Below are 22639 nucleotides of genomic sequence, written 5' to 3' on the forward strand. Positions count from 1 at the left end.
GTGTCCTAAGGGGTGATATGGTGTCTTAAAGGGGTCATATGAAATAATATGACCCCTTAAGACACAATATGACCCATAACAAAATAATTTGGTGTCTTAAGGGGTCATCTAGTGTCCTAAGGGGTCGTAGGACACAATATGACCCCTTAGGACACCTTAGGACCCATAACGACCCAATATGGTGTCATAAGGGGTCATATGTTGTCTTTAGTGATCATATGGTGTGTCATAACCCCTTAGGACACCATATGACCCCTAATGACACCATATGGTGTCATAAGGGGTCATATGACCCATAACGACACCGTATAGAGTCGTAAGGGGTCATATTGTGTCCTAAGGGGTCATATTGTGTCTTAAAGGGGTCATATGAAACAATATGACCCCTTAGGACACAATATGGCTCATAACAACACAATTTGGTATCTTAAGGGGTCATATGGTGTCCTAGGGTGTCGTAGGACATAATATGACCCCTTAGGACACCATAGGACCCATAAAGACCTAATATGGTGTCATAAGGGATTATATGTTGTTCTTAGGGGTGATATGGTGTCCCATGACCCCTAACGACACCATATGGTTTCATAAGGGGTCATAAGACCCATAACAACACTGTATAGAGTTGTAAAGGGTCATATTGTGTCCTAAGGGGTCATATGGTGTCTTAAAGGGGTCATATGATACAATATGATCCCTTAGGATGTAATATGACCCATAACGACACAATTTGGTGTCTTAAGGGGTTATATGGTGTCGTAAAGGGTCGTAAGACACAATATGACCGCTTAGGACACCATATGAACCATAATCTCTCTCTCCCTCTCCCGTAATCTCTCTATCTCTCTCTCCCTCCCCCCCTTGCCATCTCTCTCTCCCTTCCCCCTCCCCACCTCTCTCTCTATCTCTCTCTATATCCCCCCTGTCTTCTAATCTCTCTATCTCTCTCTATCTCTCTCCCCCTTCCCCTCCTCTATGTGTGTGTGTGTGTGTCTCACTCTCCCCTAATCTCTCTATCTCTCTCTCTCTCTCCCTTCCCCCTTCCCATCTCTCTTTCTCTCTCTCTCTCTCTCCCTCTCCCTCTCCCCTAGTCTCTTTATCTCTCTCTCTCTCTCTTCCCCCCTTCTTTCTCTCTCTCTCTCTCCTAATGTCTATGTCTCTCTCTCTCCCCCACCCCCCACTGCCCCTCTCCCTAATACCATATACTAATTTATTTATAAATTAATATATTGTATATTAATATATTAATAAATAATAGATTAATTATGTGTAAATTTAGTTAGTGATTTTACTTATTAAAATCGGAGATCTGATTGATTTTATTAGATATCCGATTTTTGTTGTACAAATTTCAAATTTGAAAATTTGGCTCAGGAATGCTATGGGATTTGGCTTGGAAGTGACAAGCCTAGAAAGTCAACTGAAAAAACGTGTTTTTCAGTATTCCTTGATTTTCCAAACTTTACACTGGTGGCTGATGATTTTTTTTATAGCCAAAATTGATAAAACAAAAAGGGTTTTTTAAGGACGTTCTCAACTTTCCAACAATATAAGGCTTGTCATATTTCAACTTTAATAAATAATATTATTTATTTTCTAATTGAATTATGACAAAAGTCCTAATTGATAGACTGATTGAAAAACACTCATAACTTTCAAATGGTATAACATTTTTTGAATCTAAAAAATGCATCACATCCTATGCTTTTTCTACTATAGGGGAATTTTTTTAAAAAAAATTTCATAAGGTTTTGACCAAGTTAAGGTGGTCAGACATAGGAGTTCCTAAATTTCTGAAAAGCTATAGTAAAAAATTCATAAATAATTATTTAGTTTATAAAAAATTATAAAAAAAATGTGTCACATCCAGACACGAGTCTTATACTTATATTATAAATATTATAAAAAATATTATGATTTTATTGTGATTAGGGTGGTCAGACATACATCTACTTCTTATCTTTTTCCTGAAATTTTAGTACCACTACATTGAAATTTGAAATTTTCATCAAAGAGGATTTTTTTTTTCAAAAAACAACTAGCATCTTAGAAACTACATTCAATTTTCTATATATTCTCTTCTTACATATTTTAAAAATAATGTTCATAGCTTATTCAAATTTTTATGTCAAGTTGCATAACTCGGATTTTCTAAAATTTCATTGCCATTTAAGGGCCTATTTTGGCACACCATGATCCTACACATACCCAAAGTGAGAAATTAATATTATAATGGATCCACCCTGATGATAATTATAAAATTGAGATTTGATAAGAGGACACATTTTTATGGAAAATTTTATGTGTTTACAATATCTACTTTGGTGTTTTAAAAGGGCTTTACCTCTCAAAAACACATAGTTGTACTCAATATATATCATGTTTATTGAAGAAAAGATTTTCGAAACATCAATGAAATTGCCCAATATATGCATCTATGGATTCAAGTACATGTTCAATAGGTGGTTTGCATTGCCACTTGAAGACATGGGGTAAAGGGATAGGGAAAATAACAACATTTCAAATGAGGGTAAGAGTAAATGAATGAGGGCATGTCTATATATAAACACATTTACCAGAAGATGTGGGTAAGTAGATGGATTCCAATGCAGTTTCCTGGTGACAATAAGAATTGCCTCTAAAAAATTAATATTTGATACAAGAATAGTGATAAGGGTTTACAATTTAGAAAACTAACAACTTCATTTTTCTCATGTTGAGTAACAACATCTGAAGCTGAAGTTCATAAATCACTAAAAATGGTTTTTTTAAAATCTAAGGCTTCTAAAATTGAAGAATTTTTTTTGATTAATAAAGAAAATCTAGGTTGAGGGGAGGAGCAAAAAAATATAAAAATTGGATACAATATTTAGTTGCAAGAAGACAGCTAACATTGTTACACACTACTTGATGGAATCGAAAATACTATATATTCTACTAATCTAGAAAATAAAGAGAATGAATCCCAAACACAAAAAGACTTGGAAACAAATATTGGCTCTAGTATGATGGGATTATTTCCCTTGATGTAAATATTGAGATATGTTCCTTACACTAACCTAATGTTTGCAACAATGTTCCAAGGGATTCCCATCAGACTAGGAAAGCGAGGGTATATTCTGAAGCAAGTGAGGCAAAACCCTTAAGCAACTGAGATAGCATATTACAATTTTACACATCTAGAAAATAAAAAGGCATCATCCAAAAATACCAGTGAAATGTTGGGCTCCATAGTTATCCTACTATAATACATCCATCAAATATTTTTTAATGAACTAAAAGAGTTCAAATTGTATCTTGTCACAACAAAATTCTCGGTTTTGCAAGATTAAACTAATCATTTACGAAATGAACATGTAGCGTCACATCTTCATTTTTAAAGAAACCCCCATTGTTAGCTTGACACCATAAAATTGAAGCATAAATATAGGGGGAAAGTATATAATGAAACATTAATAAATTTTTAGGCCTATATTTTATGATAGATAAACAAATATATTTTATATATGCCAAAGGATATATATATTTGTATGGAAGGCTTTGGAAGCTGACCTTGGGGTTTGCTTAGACTCCTCCCTTCTGGAAGATTTTTGTTGCAAATCAAGAATAACAAAATAAAACCAACAACAATTTCAATAGTTGAGCATGTGTAAATTACAGGGTCTAAACACCATAAATGAAATATGATTCTTTAGGTCAAGAAGATTGCAATACTACTTAGAATACTCTACCATATATTCTAGCCTAATGAGTAAATACAATAAAAGTAAATATGTTAATAAATCATAATCTATTCACCTCATTAAAAGAATGTGGCTAGCAAGGATAGCCATTTCTTTTCTTTATGCAACCCCTCCTATACCAAAACAAGAGAAAGGGCTATCATTATTGGAAGGCACAATTCCTTTGAGGCATTCTGTCAAACAATTTGCAGACCCTCTATACAAAGTCATGACAACAGTGTCAATGTTAGAACCAAAAAAGTAAGACACAAAAATCTGAAACTTAGCAAAATCTCACAAGAACAAGATACACAGAATTTTATCCTGGGAAAACCCTCCACCTGAGGTTGAAAAACCCAGCCACACCAAAAAATCAACCTTTATTAAAGACACAAAACTGATACAATGCTCTCAAGCTTAATCAAGCAATGATTTAAGCAAGATTGTTAACACTTAACAATCAACGCTATAAGTCGATAACATCTCAAAACAACTGAAAGATTCTACACTACAATCAGCACAGATGATCACATATTAATATATACGCTCTCTTGAGAAATTCACCCCCACTAAAGCACAAACAACAACATTGCCTTTTTTTAAGATAAGACAAAGCTCAAAATATATCTTGTCGGAGGTAGACGGAAGGCCAAAAGACACCATAAGCTTATCAACAGTTACATATATGTCATTACATAAGCCACATAGACAATCTTTATATTGGATGAAATGCGAAGAGGAAAGAAATTGCTGCCAGCATGCATGAGGCTCCCATGAACCCTCAAGTCATACATGCACGTCGGTGATAGTTAACTAGAAACTGAAAACTCTTCCATCTAAGAAGGAACTCATAAATGTAGAGATAAATATCTTCGAACAAAGACAAATTGATAAAATTAAGGCATGATATCAACAAAATGGTTATACAACCATCGCGGGAAAAATAAAATCTCCTGCAGCATACGCAAACATTAACAATCCCTCTTAGGAAAGGAGATATTATTTTCTGATTTTTAAGTCATGGAGTCTCTCAACATGACAAACACAATGGCTACACCCAAATGTGTAAAAAGCAATATTTTATCGCGGATTTTGTCAACGTGATAGCATCATGGAATCACTCAACATGATGTTCACCATGGCTACTCCCATGAGTGAAATAAACACAAGCTCTCATCATGGAGTCACTCAACATGATGTTGTCATGGAGTCTCTCAACATGACATCCACTATGATTACTCCCATGAGTGGAAAGAGCAACAAGGACATTCACCTCAAATTTCTCTGTCACAGAGAAAAATGCATTACAAGGGCTTGCACCTAAAACTTCTCTCACAGAGATGAATGCATTAACAAAATCTTCATGATGATGTGGCTTCTTCTAAACCTGATCTCAACATTTTGACCTCCTTGTCCAAGGTTGCCTCTAATGAAATGTCAAACTCCTTTTGAAGTTGGATGTCAGGCTCCCTTTGAATCTGAAATGTCAGACTCGCTCTAAAGCTGAAAAGTCAAGCTCCCTCTGAAGGTAAAATATTAGACTCCCTCTCACTAGGAGATCCCTCTTGTCTTAATTTTAATATTTTTCAGTGTTGTAGCAGTCAAGAAGTATGTTGGAGCATACCTCGATTCCAAATCTCCCATTAGTAGAGTGACTGACACTTCCAATAGTATGAAACATAATGATAGCTCAGATGATGCGCAAATATAGTTTTTAGTTGGAAGTTCACAAACACATGCTATGCACCTAGAACATGTGTAGACTCCACCTATAATAACAAGTACAAATAGAAATAATGATTCACTATTCCAATTTTATGAAAATTCATGAACATCATTCTTAAAAAAAAGAAACTTATCTCTTTCTTGTCAGTCCCCATTGAGTTAGTCCTGTAGCTGAGTCTTATCTTCTCATAAGTCTCCTCCAGCACTGTTCTTTATATCAGGAATCTTTTGGTATGCACTAAGGTCTACTCAAATACACCACATACTGAGTGTTCTCTCCTTTGAACAAAACAAAGATTGCAGATTATAGCAATGACAACAATGTGATAAATGATCATAGCAAATACAAGTAGATAGGATGCAGATGCAAAGATCAGTTGCATTACAGAGATCCTGTCAAGTTTTGTAGGGCCGCTCAAGAAATCCGAAATAGGAAGAATTGAAGTCGTAGCTTAGAGAAAGGTGTAGTCTTTAGAAAAACATAGTTTGAATAACACCAAACAATAAACAAGCAACCCTCCCAGAATCTTGAGACCTCCTGTGAGGGAGACAACTTCAACTTGGCTCTGATACCATGTTAATGTTATAACAAAATAAGTAAGACACAAAAATCTGAAACATAGAAAAATCTCACAAGAACAAGATACACAAAACTTTATCCTGAAAAAACCCTCCACGTAAGGGTGAAAAACCCAACCACACCAAAAAACCAACATTTATTAAAGAAGCAAAACTGATACAATGCTCTCAAGCTTAATCAAGCAATGATTTAAGCAAGATTGTTAATACTTAACAATCAACACTATAAGTTGATAACATCTCAAAACAACTGCAAGATTCTACACTACAATCATCACGGATGATCACATATTAATATAGACTCTCTCTTGAGAACTTCACCCACATTAAAGCACAAACAACAACTTTGCCTTTTCTAAAGAGAAAAGGCTCAAAATATATCTTGCCGGAGGTAGATGGAAGGCCAAAAGACACAATAAGCTTATCAGCAGTTACATATATGCCGTTACATAAGCCACATAGACAATCTTTATATCGGATGAAATGCGAAGAGGAAAGAAACCGCTGGCAGCACGCATGAGGCTCCCATGAAGCCGCAAGTCATACATGCAGGTCGGTGACAGTTAACTAGAAACTGAAAACTCTTCCAGCTAAGAAGGAACTCATAAATGCAGAGATCAATATCTTCGAACAGAGACGAACTGATAAAATTAAGGCACAATATCAACAAAATGGTTATACAACCATCCGAGGAAAAATAAAATCTCCTGCAGCGTACGCAAGCATTAACAAGGAGATCCCCCAATACAGACTCCCACTCCCACAGCTTTCCATAACCCAATTTTGTTTGCACATGATTTAAATTTTATCAATTTAATGAATGCCATACATACAGACTTCTACTACATTAGGGGAGAAACTCTAACCTAAAGATTGCAGCAATGGCAACTGTTACAATAGCAATAGTAATTAAGAGAGCCTTGGCGAATGGGCGGAAATGAAAGACAGCCCAATCATATTAAAAAGCTAAAATGCAAAAGCCTTCATCAAAAACATAACCAAATCCATATGAACCCCTACATTCTACTTAAATCAATCAGATATAAAACCAGCAAGCATTAAAATGAAAACAGACGATTTACCTAGTCAATCCATAGGTGACACAAAATTTTAAGAAATTGTAGGAACTGGCTCACCCGGCTCTGCACAATAAAAGGTTGTAAGAGTAGAAATAAAATATGTAACAATTGAAAAATGGAAGAAAAAGAAGATATTTCAAAAGTGATGGCAACTGAATCTCGATAGACTGTAAAAACAAGAGGGTTTAATCGAGTATTTAGTGCAGCCTTATTGAGGATATTTCCCACGGCATATCCTGTGCTCACCAAAGCTAGAAATAAGCACACTCTTTTCACTGCTCTTTTTCATTCCTGCACAGACACTTCAAAAGTTCGAGGAGTGCACATAAATCCCTATTTCCTTATCCTTCGCCACGTCTAGATGTATATGCAAAATGTGGAAGCACTGTGAATTCATGTGGATTGTTGACTAGTGCCATCTTGTGCTGGAAATCCGGCTCTTCAATTGTTGTCAGCCATATTAATCATAACCCTGCAACACACTGACAGAGAATATTGTTTTTCGTGCATTCTCTTGTGTTGGTATCTGTGAACGAGTCTGTCAATCATTTGCAACAGAGAATGTTGTTTTTCGTGCGTTCTCTTGTGTTGGTATCTGTGAACGAGTCTGTCAATCATTTGCAACACCAATGACAAACTGCAAAAATATTTTAGATAGGTGTTTTAGGTAAAAATTATGCAGGTTGTACATAACATATATTTAAAAACAAATTTATGCAAAAAAAAAATTCGGCAGTTTCATTGGGCGACTTAAAATGGATTAATCACTGTTTAAGCTAGCTGCCTCTGCTATAGTTCCATGAAAGGCAGGAACTAATAATACCAAATTATCCTCTTTAGCAAGCATTTTGCAGAGAGATGTGGAAATTTTTATTACATTGCAATCAAAGCAGTTCTTCAATATTGCTATAGAATATCCAAAGGCTAATATTTAGGAAAGGTTATGCAAGCTCTAGTAGCTACAGAACTTGGACGCAACTGATGTAATGTAAGACATTCTGTCAGATTTCGAATGACCAATTAAAGGCTATATGTAAAATTGAATGAATTCTGCAAGCAGTACAATTATCCATTGTGAAAAAATGGATACCAATTAAATTGTTATTCATGCTTTATCCTCTCTGGACGTTATTACATCACCCTTGATATGACATCCAGATTGATGCCATGTTTTTAAGCTCAGAGATTACTGAATATCAAGGAAGGAAAGGAAATACAAATCTTAAACTTCAGCATAGTATGAGACGGAGAAAGTATATATAGGCAACATTCTATTTTCTCAAACTAGTCCAATGCATACAAATAAATTTGAACAGCTTACAAGCTCAAAGAAATAGAATTTGACCTGAGGAGGATTGATGTAGAGCATCATGGAAAACCATCTCACAACCAAGGATCTTACTGATCCAATCATCATTACAATCATTAAGTGGCAATGCAAATGGTATTCATCCATACTACAATGCAATCACAATATAATCTTTACACAAGGGTTGTCTATCAAATACTTCCACCATATGCCACCAATCAACCCCAAACCACTTTAAAAGGTTATATTCCATCCCTACAGACCTTAATTCAATATTTTAGATCATAAAATTCACCAAAACATGAGACAACAAATTCTTTATTCCCATGGAGTACCCTAGTTCAAGGTTTCATCCTTAAAAACTGTTTTCACAAAAATAACCACAACTTCTTCAATTCTTAACCAAATTAAGTGAGATAAAAATAAATTGAAAGAGGGTTCAGAGACCCTTCCAAAAAATATATCCTTTCTTTATCATTATTCTTAATTTGGCCATATCAAATGCTGCAACAGGACTGCTCTTGCCTTTACTAGTCTGATTTCACAATAAAATGCAGATGAATAGTCATTAATAACTTTTTACATATAGAAAATAAATCCAATCGCTTCGGTCAGATTGTATATAGGTCAGATAAAAAACTTTTTCCCAAGCTATAGCCAGATCCAACGGTTAAATCAAAAGTTATGAAGCTTTTCCCAAAACTGGTTAACCCTAGGCAGGGTTTTGGTAGTTACAAACTGTTTTCACCAAAACGTCCATAACTTTCTCAAATCTGCATGAAATAAACTCAAACAAAAAGAAATGGAAAGCTTATTCATTTTTATATACTATCCAATTAATAATACATGGTTTTCCAGGCTGTACATGGCTGTACAAGGCCTGGAAACCAGAGGAAAACCTTTAAAACACCAAAATAACAAATTGAAAAACCAAGAACTTGTTACCAAATTGATTTCAATGCTTTCCAATGCCTTCCCCTCCTTCCTTTTCATGGATTACAATCCTTAAATATATAAATCAACCTCTTGGGTCTAATTCCCTTTGAAAATTAACTAAATAACCACCTTTCAACCAAATGACACCTCCTCTATCTAGGTTTTGTCTTGACAACTCTTTGAGTTTGCACTCAAAACTTGTTAAGATATTACATGGAAATTATTAACACCTTATAATGGACCAAATAACACAATTTACATCATTTTCTCCCTTCATGATACTTTTACATAAATTTGACCTCATAAACCCAATCAAGACTCAAATACACAACTTGGGCAACTTTGGACAAAATGGCTCATTTAGCCTTACATATTATGATTCAATGGACTCAAATGACCTTAATACATTATGAATGACTCAAATACAATCAAATTGTTCACATTATGACTTTTGACCTCCTGGTATGCTTGTGTGCTAAGGTGCTCTTGCACCATACTACCGACCTTGAAAAGTTTCCAAGTCCCTTGGAAACATAGGGATAATAACCTGCAAAAAAATTAGACTGAAACCTTCATCTTTGTCTTTGCCTTTTTATGCCTCTTTTCTTCCTTCATCTTATCACCATTCTCATGCCTTTGCTACAATCAACATCTCCAAAAGGACACACGACTATCCTTATATCTGCCTCCTCAATAACTCCTATTAATGGAGTATGTAATGGTTGCCATCCAAGTGCTTTTACCAACCATAAGTCCACCTCTCCATGCTGCATCACCTCACCAAAAAAAAAACTCACCTTTGCCTCACCTAGGAGTCCTCTCCTTGCCTCTCTCCCTAGTCTCTTGGCAACCAATGGACCAACCCTTTGGCCCTTACAGACCTTCCTTGTCTGCCCACACACAACACAAACTTCCTCTTGCAACTAGATGGACAAGCACCTGCAACCAAAACTCATCAATAACACAAAACACAAACAACTTGCTCAGCCTAGATCTTTTGCTGAGCTCTGATACCAATTTGATGTAGAGCATTATGGAAAACCATCTCACAACCAAGGATCTTACTGATCCAATCATCATTACAATCATTAAGTGGCAATGCAAATGGTATTCATCCATTCTACAATGCAATCACAATATAATCTTTACACAAGGGTTGTCTATCAAATACTTCCACCATATGCCACCAATCAACCCCAAACCACTTTAAAAGGTTATATTCCATCCCTACAGACCTTAATTCAATATTTTAGATCATAAAATTCACCAAAACATGAGACAATAAATTCTTTATTCCCATGGAGTACCCTAGTTCAAGGTTTCATCCTTAAAAACTGTTTTCACAAAAATAACCACAACTTCTTCAATTCTTAACCAAATTAAGTGAGATAAAAATAAATTGAAAGAGGGTTCAGAGACCTTTCCAAAACATATATCCTTTCTTCATCATTATTCTTAATTTGACCATATCAAATGCTGCAACAGGACTGCTCCTGCCTTTACCAGTCTGATTTCACAATAAAATGCAGATGAACAGTCATTAATAACTTTTTACATATAGAAAATAAATCCAATCTCTTTGGTCAGATTGTATATAGGTCAGATAAACAACTTTTCCCCAAGTTATAGCCAGATCCAACGGTTAAATCAAAAGTTATGAAGCTTTTCCCAAAACTGGTTAACCCTAGGTAGGGTTTTGGCAGTTACAAACTGTTTTCACCAAAACGTCCATAACTTTCTCAAATCTGCATGAAATAAACTCAAACAAAAAGAAATGGAAATCTTATTCATTTTTATACACTATCCAATTAATAATACATGGTTTTCCAGGATGTACATGGCCATACAAGGCCTGGAAACCAAAGGAAAACCTTTAAAACACCAAAATAACAAATTGAAAAACCAAGAACTTGTTACCAAATTGATTTCAATGCTTTCCAATGCCTTCCCCTCCTTCCTTTTTATGGATTACAATCCTTAAATACATAAATCAACCTCTTGGGTCGAATTCCCTTTGAAAATTAACTAAATAACCACCTTTCAACCAAATGACACCTCCTCTATCTAGGTTTTGTCTTGACAACTCTTTGAGTTTGCACTCAAAACTTGTTAAGATATTACATGGAAATTATTAACACCTTATAATGGACCAAATAACACAATTTACATCATTTTCTCCCTTCATGATACTTTTACACAAATTTGACCTCATAAACCCAATCAAGACTCAAATACACAACTTGGGCAACTTTGGACAAAATGGCTCATTTAGCCTTACATATTATGATTCAATAGACTCAAATGACCTTAATACATTATGAATGACTCAAATACAATCAAATTGTTCACATTATGACTTTTGACCTCCCGGTATGCTTGTGTGCTAAGGTGCTCTTGCACCAAGGATTTTGCATTTAAGAAGACCAGCCTGTGATGGAAGACAGACTTGAAACCAGCAAACATAAAGGATGAAACTTCTTAATCAAACTAATAAACATCTAAAATGTAGAACTTTGATTGTCAGATGCCAGCGTTTCTGTGGGAATGGTATTGCGCAGGAGGTCCGATATGGTAGATGTCAAATTCGAAGCAGCTGCGCCTCCCGTGAAAGATCTCTTGAGACTCTCCAAGACCTTGGCTACATCGCTCATGCAAGGTCGTTCTCTTGGTGATTCACTGCTACAAAGCAAACCAACATGAATAAAAGAAAGAAGACATCTATTGTCTTCCATGTTTTCATTCACATCTCTCAATAGCCTGCTATCAACAATATCTGCCAGTCTGTCTGGAAAAGCTGACCTTACCCACTTCTGCAAGATCAGGTCTCCTACAAACATGTCATCACTTGGTCTCTTCCTTGTAACCATCTCTAGTATCAGAATTCCATAACTATAAACATCTCCCTTTGTAGAAACACTCGCCCCCAATCCATACTCTGCAATCCATTTTATTCATGAAAAATTACATAAGCTATTAAAAGGAATGATAATGTTAATATGGAAGAACTCAAAAAAATTACCTGGAGCAATATAGCCAATAGATCCTTTGAGTGCAAATTTTGTTGCACTCAGTGAATCTATAGAGTTTGGTGTAGTCAAACGGCATATACCAAAATCAGTTACAAGGGCTGTCATATTAGCGTCCAGGAGCACATTGCTAGGTTTTAAATCACAGTGCACAATTTGCAAAGGACAATGATGATGTAAATATTCCATGCCATAGGCAACATCCACAGCAATACTCAAACAGTTGCTCAATCCCAATTTACAAATTTCCTGATCATCTCTGTCAGGGTGCAAATGTTTTTCCAAGCTCCCCTTAGATGCAAATTGAAGAACCAAACCTTTGAAGCAAGGGTAAGAAAATGCACTAATGATTTTAATCAGGTTACGGTGCCGAATCCTCCCTAACACTTTGCATTCTATGTTAAAGCTCTTATGGGCTTCTTCATTCTGCAAATTAAGAGCCTTGATTGCAACTATCTTACCATCCCTCAAAGTGCCTTTGTAGACTGATCCAAAGTTACTCAGTCCAAGCAAGTTTGACTCATCAAATCCAGATGTTGCAGTGACAAGATCTTGATAAGAAAATTTTGGATAGCTAAGCCTTTGAAAAATGAAGTTTGAGGGATGGAATAGTTGGCTTGAAAGTTTTAGTCTCCATAGAATTCCTATAATGAAGGAGCATAATATAAATCCAGTGGTTCCAACAATTGATAAGACTATTTTTTTTAGTAGTGAATGCTTTTCTTGAGTCTGTTTTGGGCATGGAGGCAATGAATAATTCGTTGGGCCACAGAGGTCAGGGTTTCCCATAAACAATGTTATATCAGTTATATTTGGAAACAATCCTCCTGGAATCTGCCCTGACAAATTATTGAAAGAAACATTCATATAGAGAATTACTTTCAGTCTTTCAAGGGCCATTGGTATTGAACCTGATAAAAAATTGGTAGAAAGATCCATTTCTTGGAGATTTTGTAATTTGGAGAGTGAATCTGGAATTGGACCTTCAAAGGCATTGTGGGACAGATTTAGATGCTCTAATGCTGCGCAGTCTCCAAGAGAAATCGGAATCATTCCAGTAAGTCGATTTCCAGAGATGTCTATGGCTTGAGCCATTGTAATTTTACTCATCTCCAGTGGCAGGGACCCTTGCAGAGAATTCCATGAAAGGTTGAGGTAGAATACCAGATTTTTAAGGCTTACAATGAAATCAGGAGGTATCCTTCCCCCTAATTTATTGTAAGATAAGTCAATGAGCTCCAACTTCTGACATCCTGCTAAACTAACAGGGATCTCCCCTGACAAGTTGTTGTGCTGAAGTAAAAGACGTCTTAGCTGCTGGGCGCTACAAAGAGAATCTGGTATTATTCCAGATAACCAGTTGTAACTAAGATTTAGGAGTCCGAGATTTTGCATTTCACCTATCTCACTTGGAATGCTTCCTTCTAATTTGTTCCCACCCAAATACAATCTTTCCAACTTCTGGAATCTTTTAATTCCGGATGGAATATTGCCACTGAAAAGATTATCGCTCAAACTTAAATAGCTTAACTTAGTTAGATTGGCAATCTGCTGTGGTATTCTTCCGCTTATCATGTTGTTTGATAAATCCAAGACAGTGAAATTGGAATACAGTTGGCCTATGGAATGGGGCAATATACCAGTGAGATGATTATTCTTCACTACTATTTGTTTCAGGTGAGAGCAATTTATGAGAGAAGTTAGAAAAGCCAATGTGTTACTGCTGTCACTAACAAGTTGATTGGTCCCGAGGTAAAGCCTGGTAAGGAAGTTCAACTTACCCAGATCCATCGGCACCATTCCAGTGAGCTGGTTTTGAGCTAGACTAAGTATTTTGAGGTTGGAACAGTTTCCAAGGGAGTTTGGTATTTTTCCACTAAGCTGATTTCCCCATAACTTGAGTAAATGCAAATTGGAGAGCTTGGGACAAATTTCCCTTGGAATATGTCCACTAAGCTGGTTTTCAGACAGAACTAACTCAGTCAATTTGGACAGATTTGTTAAAGAAGAGGGAATGGGGCCTGATAAGTTATTTTTCCAAAGGTAAAGTTTCCGCAGTTGAGTGAGAGTGCCCAATTCAGGGGGGATGAGACCTGACAACTGATTGTCATCTAGCCGGAGTATCTTCAGATGGGCAAGTTGGCCGAGTTGATGTGGAATGGTAGCAGTGAGGGCATTGATGGAGAGATCGAGGGATTGAAGAGAAGAGAGATTCCCAAGGAAAGGAGAGATGGTGCCGTGTAAGTTCATGTGGGATAAGTTGAGGGCGAGGACGGACTGAAAAGATGGATCGCAGGTAACGGAAGACCAATTACAGAGGGGGTGAAGTGGCGTCCAATCTGGCAGTGAGGAGTTCTTGTTGGTAATACCCGCTTTGAATTGCAAGAGCAATTGTTGTTGTTGAGAGATATTGAGAGATTGAGAAAGAGCGAAGATTGAAAAGATGCAAAGCATGATGAAAGGGTACAACAGAAGAGTAGCCATGGTAGAGCAAACCAGGGCAGTGGGAAGCACAGTAATGAATAGGATAGAATGGGAATGGGGGAATAAATAAAAGTAGTCTTCGTGTTTTAAACCTTTGAGATTGGATGGTAAAGGAGTGGATGTCCTCAAAGCATATATTTATGTCGATGAGTGGCGTGTTATATATTATTGATGTAGTATTTAGAACTAGCACTTGTATCCTAATTAGGTGCAATGGTTACCTATGCTTTGAGTAATATATTAGAACACAAGTTGGAAGAAATTAAAATTGTTTAATTGAGTCATTTTGAAATATAGGAAAGAATTCAATATGGATAGATAAAACTTATAATTAATATTTTTACAATAATGTTTTTACATTGATTCGATGGTCTATTTATAGATGGATATAAACAATTATCTTTTATCCATTATTTAGTTTTTTAACAATGTATAAAGATGATTAATTGATGGTCTATGGATACATACAATTATCTTTTATCAACTATTTAGTTTTTTTACAATGTATAAAGATGATTAATTGATGGTCTATGGATACATACAATTATCTTTTATCAACTCTTTAGTTTTTTTATCAACTATTTAGGCTTTCGATGGTCATGGGCTAAGCAAGGGTAAATCATCAATAATATGGACAATTGAGTATAATAACAAGACCAATATAACTATTATTTTTAAATATAAGTAAATCATTTATTTGTTTTTTTTTTATATATATATTAAGTTATTTTTTTTGTTCTAAATATATTTTATCATTATATTATATTTAATTTTTATTAATTTTAAGAAAAGTAGTTATACTTTAGATTCTCTTGATTTAAATTTATTTTATTATTATTTGAAAGGAAGTGTTTTTATTGTTTAATAATTAGAATTTTTTAAATTAATTTAATTTGAATTTAATATTTTTCTAATTTATTATTTTAATGGTATAATTTGTATATCTATGTAATTTTGAATTTAATTTTCTACTTATTTAGAGAAAAGTATTTAATTTTCTATTTATATTATTTGTTTAATAATTAAGAAACTATTAAAAATTGTTTTAGGTTTGAATTTGATATTTTTTTAATTTATTATTTTAATGGTGAAATTTGCATATCTATGTCATTCTTAATTTAATTTTTTTAGTTTTTTTAAGAGAAAGATTTAATGCATATAAATATTAATAGATTGCATAATTATCAAGTTGTCCTTCTCTCATGCTTTTACTTGTTTACATGCATTCATATATTTTTACCTACATCTTATTCATACATGCAAACATACCTATAATAGAATTAACATACCTATTTTAAGATTAAATATAAAAGACTTCTATTTTTTTTTTCTAATGGTGATATGTAGTAATAGGATTTATCTACAATTCAAAAACATAGTGAAGTTTTATACAAATGCAATAAACATCTTAAAAGTTTATGTGTCTTTTGTGTGTATTTTTCTTAAGATAGGTATGTTAAAATATTTATATTGGATTTTTATTTTAAATATTTACTATTTATGTGTCTTGGAAAGATATCTCTTGACAATTTCCTAATATAAGCATGCTAGATTATTTGCATTACTTTTTGAGTATGTTTATTGTTTCTAGTTTTATTGATTTAAGCAGGTTGATGCATGCTCAAAACTACAGGAAATAAACTCTTATATGGGGTGCTATATACTTGAAACCAGACATCACATGCACACATGCACAAGGATGAGTGGAACTAGCAAAATAGGGATAGACTATTCCTACTCTCCTCCCTAATATGGATCACCTAGATGCAAACATCTAGGGGCGAGGTATCTATGTTCTCTCTCTCATCATTCTTGATGTAGTCAAGGTAGGGAAATCCAATGAAGGATGGACCAACCTTGCAGCTTAACACACAAATCATGCACAACATACTGGTAACTAGTAACAAGATTCCATTAATAACAAAAAGAACAACTGGTAACATAACAAAACACATAACCAGTAAATAACTTGAATAAATCTTATTACAGTCTGAAGGGTTACAAATGCCACATGCTGGAACATAGTCCAGGATATAGATAATGCTTACAATACAAACATAAGATCCGTAGATCATCCACATAACAGATCGGCTTCTGAGAACAGTCTGTTAATTCTACCCTAATCCGAACCTAAGCCTTTCGGCCTCAGTCCAACCGGATCTACATCTTCACATGATCTCAAAGAAAAGTCTTCTATATTCTAACTTCTTATATCCTCAAATGATCCACAAGCTTCCATTTATACCATCCACAAATAATTACAACTCAAACAAGTCAACCCAAAGACCAACTGGCTCATGAAATGTGTAATGGTAAAATGTCGGCTTAAATCACCAAGAGACTTGCAAGATCTATTTTTATGCCCTACAGATGATGGCCGCTATTTTTATAGAAATGATTGTTTGAATGAGAAGTGCTCAGAATGTGGTGGGTTGTCAAAGTTTGTTTCATGTTTTCACGAGGGCAGCGAACATGAGTTTGGAAAGAACTATGTTGAGAAAAAAAGATATGAGACAATGAAATATACTTTGAAGAGTGGAGGTGAAGGTTCTAGATGTGAACTAGTCTCAAGAGAAGTAGTATTGTTGATTTTATTTTGGATTTTAAGGAAAATATTTTCTACAAGTATGCAAGGCACACCCATAAGTCCCAGTGGTTGGATTAATAGTTTAGGATGTGTAAGAACTCTTTCCCGATTGGCACTATTGTATCGGTGGTTGATTTTGTAGAGAACTATACATTGCAACCACATAATGAGGCATAGTCTTAGTACTACAATTCAATCCAAATTGCTATTTTTGTTCACATTACATATAGACATACTCCTGATAGTACAGAAGAGGATAGGAAGATAATCAAGGAGTATCATTTTTATATGAGTGATGATAGATCGTACTCCTCTGAGTATGTGCAACATTCTTTTGAGATTTTTTTTGAGTTCTTGCATGATAAATATATTGCAATTTATCGATATATCATATGGTCAGATAACTATATGGGTCAAGTCAAGAATGCCCGTATGTTTTATTGGTTAATTAAAATGCATGTAGAGAGGCGTATACCACATATTTGGTGTTTTTTTGAGGCAGGGCATGGGAATGGGGAGCATGATGGAGCAAGTGCATGGTTGAAGAGAGCTCTAGTTAAGGAGCAATTGAGGATTTCAAGTGCAAATTTATCTGATGCATGTTTTATTGTTAATTGGTGTAGTTCAACATTGTCACATGGAGGTACTCTTGATTTAGTAGTGGCCAAATTCTTCTGGTTGGTGGAGGAGGGCACAGTGGGAGACAGATTGGATTGTCAAACAATTAAAGATTCTTCAAAGATGCATTCATTTCTCAGCTTAGATGCAAGTACATGGACCATTTGGACATGAGTGTTGGCTTGTTTTTGTCAGAGTTGTGTTCGATGTGATAGGGATCAGTGCAAGTCAAGTGAGTGGGTTGATACATGGGTTCTATGATATCTAACTCCTTTATCTCAAACAATATCCTTGTCAAATGATGACATGAAAAGTTCACTTGAATATGATCGTCTATCAAATCTTGTACAACCAGGACATGTTTTTGTAGTTGTTGCATCGCAAGGGAATGAAGAGAGATCAAAATATTGGTTGGGATGATGTGTACAGGAAAAATAGAAGCTAACACAACCAGTGACAGATGATGATGGGTTCACATATCCTACAAGTTTAGTTGTTGTTGTGGGAACTTGGTTGTGAACACACATTGTTAGAAAGAATGGCATACCTAAATTTGAAGACTATGAGAGACACAAAACCATTCTCATGTATTCACACCTTATTATAGCTACAAATGTCAAGTTGTTGAAGCATCAAGCAAAACCAAAGACCAAAGAGATATGGATAGTGACTAGTGCTGATCATGAAGCAATACTGGATACTCTTAAGGAAAGAGATGACCCTTCAAGCACACTTGAGTAGTAGGTCTTTAATGGTGTCTTATTTTTTATTATCATGCATTTCATTTTAAACAATGATCATAAAACCTTAATGTTCAAGTTTGATACGTGTATATATTAAGGATGTGTTCAAAATGTAGGTCTATTGATGAACATTTTTTTTTGCAACACAGTTTTTGCATGCACATAGCGGGTACACTCGATATAATTTGAAGGGGCATATTTTGCAACACAACTTATTATCATGCATTTGATGAGCATTACAATTTTTGATAATAGACAACACTATTTGATAATTTTTGATGATATACAACACTATTGCATTATGATTTTTGTGTCAACATAGTGAATTCACTCAATATAATTGGAAGGGAAGTATTTTTATGGTATATAATCCCACCTTTTCATTTATTATCATGTATTTCAGTTGAAGTGATTATCATTTAAAGCCTTTATGTTAATGCATGCATTTTATGTGTAGACTAATAATTCGTAAAAATATAGGTTCATGCTAGATCATTCGCCATTGACTAGTTTACTCTTGGTGATGGTACATATTCCTTGGGGTTATCAATATTTAGCTACTTTTTAACTTTTCTTTTCAAGAACTGCAAAAATTTGCAGCCAAACACAACACCATATGCTTTGTGTGCATTAATGAGATTAAATTTTGTGTGTAAACACCAAGTCCCTCACTTTGTCAATGTGATTAAATTTTGTAAACTTTCACACATTGTGTCAAGTGAATGTATTTCCAAGGTATGTGCACAAAGATGGTGGTCAAAAAAGTGGACAGCACCCAAACAAAACATGGAAAAACAAGCACCATGTACACGGTTCTTAAATTTGAAATGGCCGCGTATGTGCTTAGGTTTGTTGTCCTCAAGCCTAGAGAAGGTAGTGCGTACGTGCTTCTTTTAGGGAAAGTAGCGCGTACGTGCTACATCTAGGAAGATGAGTGCATATGTGCTACTTATAGGAAAATAAGCGTGTATGTGCTAATAATCCCAGGAGAACCGCGTACATGGTGCTTGTCAAAAAAAGTTTTTTTAAAAAACTGGGTCTTATTTTCCCATGAATAGTGCATTTTTACTTTGTTTTTTCTTCATTTTCTCTCCTAAATCGCGAACGGGGTGCTAGATTTCTCCTCCAAACACTATGGATCAAGGTTAGTTTTTGTTTATTTTTGTCTTTCTTTCCCATTTGTTAAATTTGTTTTACATTTTGAATTTAATTTCATTAATTTTGAATAGATTTTTTAATTTTTGTTTCAAAAACTAGATTGTTCTAATCCACAAAAAGAACAACCAAATGCACCTCCTCAAAACCCACAAGATACACCCCCAATTCCTCCTTTTGACCACACACCTAAAATATAGGAGCAATTAATTAATTAGTTAGGATAAAATACGTCTAAAATCAATAGATTGATTGTTAAATTGAAAACATCTGAACTTGAGCACCATTAATCCCTCGCCACTAGCCTAGAAACATTAGCTAGTGGTGCCATAACTATTTCTACACAAATTACCAAATGGGGAAGCTTTAGGGATAGGTCTTGTCAATTCTATGCCGATGGGCTATCATACGAGGGAGTAAAAAACAAAAATATTAGTAAACAACAAATATGTACCCTTTTCATTGATCCCAAAACTGGTTAGTCATTACCTCTTAATGCAAAGAGGTTTCTCATACATTGGTGTACCAATGTGTAGATGAAGAATCTTTTTTGGTAGAGGTGGTGGATGGTCTTTGATGATCCACCTTGTAATAATTATGAGCTGCCATTATATGTTTTGAGAAAAGTATATTGTGAGTTTGTGCTCAATGAGTGCCCAAACTATTTTGACATGAGAGAGTTCCATGGTAGAGGTGGTGGCTCTTCCCAAGATAGACCTGGAGCCCATAGACGATTACCCGCGGAGAGTCGCCACCCCCTAGCACCCAAACCCAAAGTGCATCAGGCTGTCCTAGTCAAGCTGAAAGAGTCGATGGAGCTACAGACTCTTTAGGCGGCCACAACATTGATTGGTGCCATCATCCAACATGGGACATCATTATCACACCCTATTGTATTGGATGATGAGCCATTAGTTGCTCGAGGTGGCGACAGAGAGCCCATCTAGCATATGTGTGTCAGTTGCTCGGGGATATGCTCAGGGATAGATGATGCAGCTGGTGCAAATGGATCCTCATCTCATCTATTCACAATTTGTGGAAGTAGATGTCAAGCCCGCATGACTGAGGATTTTGCACTAACAAATGAGTTAATGGACATGGTGTTTGCCCATGAGCGATAGACACAGGTGTTTTGATTTGAATTCATAGCATTTTTTTTATTAGTCACTTTAAATTTGTAATTACATTAATGAATTTTTATTTATACATCAATTTAAATTAAGACAAACAATATTCATTTTAGGATGTAGCAGTGGTATCCCATACTCCTCCCCTAGTTACTACAACTGCAACTTCGATGCCTGAGGTATAAATTTTGTAACATGTTAAAATAGAATAGCACACTTTGAATTTAAAAAAATACAAGATATACTAAGTATCTTTAATGATTGGTCCAATTTTTGGTTTGTAGGTGTTGACAAGGGACCAAATGTCCCAGATTGATGACATCATGCTCTCAGCGATCGATTTTGCCCTACAAGGCTATACGGTATTATATTTTGTATAACCCTTTTTATGTATTGTTTTGATGGAATATGCAAGTCATTTCATTTTAGAATTTTAAAATTATGTTTAATTTATTATCTGTACTAATATCTCATGTTAATTTTGTTTTTTTAGGGTACCCCCTTTGCATCTAGGGCTTGTCCTAAGAAAAAGAATTCCTCGAAGATGCCAAAACATGGGAAGAAGGTAATTGAACACATCTTTAGTTGTAGAATTGTTTGTAAATGTTGAAATCAAGTATTAGTTGGGGTTTGTAGATTGATTATTTTTTTTTGTCTATTTTACATGTACAATGACCATTGAGCTATGTAGATTTGTTGAATGCACCTGATTCTCCCGTGGATCAAGAGAGGGTGGAGGTATGTATCTCTACTTTATTTTCTTGATTTCATGATTATATCCACGCGTACATGTGAACTTGTGATATATTATAATCTTATAATTTTTTCATACAGGAAATATCCATACCTATTTCATCAATGGCAAAGCCTCCTCCGTGCATTGGAGAAGCATCTTAGGATCTGGTACACTTTTGTTTGATATGTAAAATTAATTGTTTTTAACCTACAATAATTATCATTATATTAATTGTATTTAATCTTTGAACATTTTTTGTATAGGTAATAGCGATAGTTTCTCCATCAATGGTGAGTCATCCTCAGTCTATTGGAGAAGCATCTTAGGCACAAGTACGTCATTGTTCTCTATATTATAGCTTTTATGTATTTTTTATATATTTATGTTAGTACATTGTATTAATTGTACATTTAATCTACAATAGACCCCTTCATGGTACGACCATAACGTGGATCCATTTAAGTATGTCTTCAAGAAAACTCCTAAGAGTGACAAGGAGAGGAGAGCGAAGACATTAGCTCCTAGATTAGCCGATGAGGTAATCTACATTTCAATTTCAAAGGAATTATAGTTAAATGCATAGTTATGTTGTTAATTGTGAACTATTTTCTACAAAAGAATTCTAACTTGGCTTTTGAATTGTGGTTTTCCAGCCATCTATAGAGCCATGTACTGCATCGAAGAGGCTTGATTTTGATGATCCACCACAAGTTTAGGATCATATGGTGTTAGTTTTGGTCATAGAATGACCAATACATGTAGATATATTCTACATTTTTATTGTATATTGATTTGGACATGGAATATGCCACA

At 35.0% G+C, this 22639-nt stretch overlaps 1 protein-coding gene across 1 annotated transcript; it reads right to left on the bottom strand.

The window, feature by feature from the left end:
* Window positions 1-11287: 11287 nt before the first annotated feature.
* Window positions 11288-14928, bottom strand: LOC131042282 (putative leucine-rich repeat receptor-like serine/threonine-protein kinase At2g24130). The gene is made up of 2 exons (XM_057975620.2): window positions 12370-14928; window positions 11288-12285 (listed from the first exon to the last, which is right to left on the bottom strand). Exons 1-2 carry the CDS (start codon window positions 14858-14860, stop codon window positions 11849-11851), a joined length of 2928 nt encoding a protein of 975 aa, XP_057831603.2. The 5' UTR covers window positions 14861-14928; the 3' UTR covers window positions 11288-11848.
* Window positions 14929-22639: the final 7711 nt, after the last annotated feature.

Source organism: Cryptomeria japonica, chromosome 3 (genome assembly GCF_030272615.1).
Source record: "Cryptomeria japonica chromosome 3, Sugi_1.0, whole genome shotgun sequence".
Lineage (NCBI taxonomy): Eukaryota > Viridiplantae > Streptophyta > Pinopsida > Cupressales > Cupressaceae > Cryptomeria > Cryptomeria japonica.

What these genes read in the sequence shown, in the direction of transcription:
- LOC131042282 (XM_057975620.2), bottom strand. Translation starts at nt 14,860, where the DNA reads ATGGCTACTCTTCTGTTGTACCCTTTCATCATGCTTTGCATCTTTTCA. An exon ending in TATTGGCTATATTGCTCCAG is followed by an intron (nt 12,286 to 12,369) that starts GTAATTTTTTTG and finishes AATGGATTGCAG; the next exon opens with AGTATGGATTGGGGGCGAGT.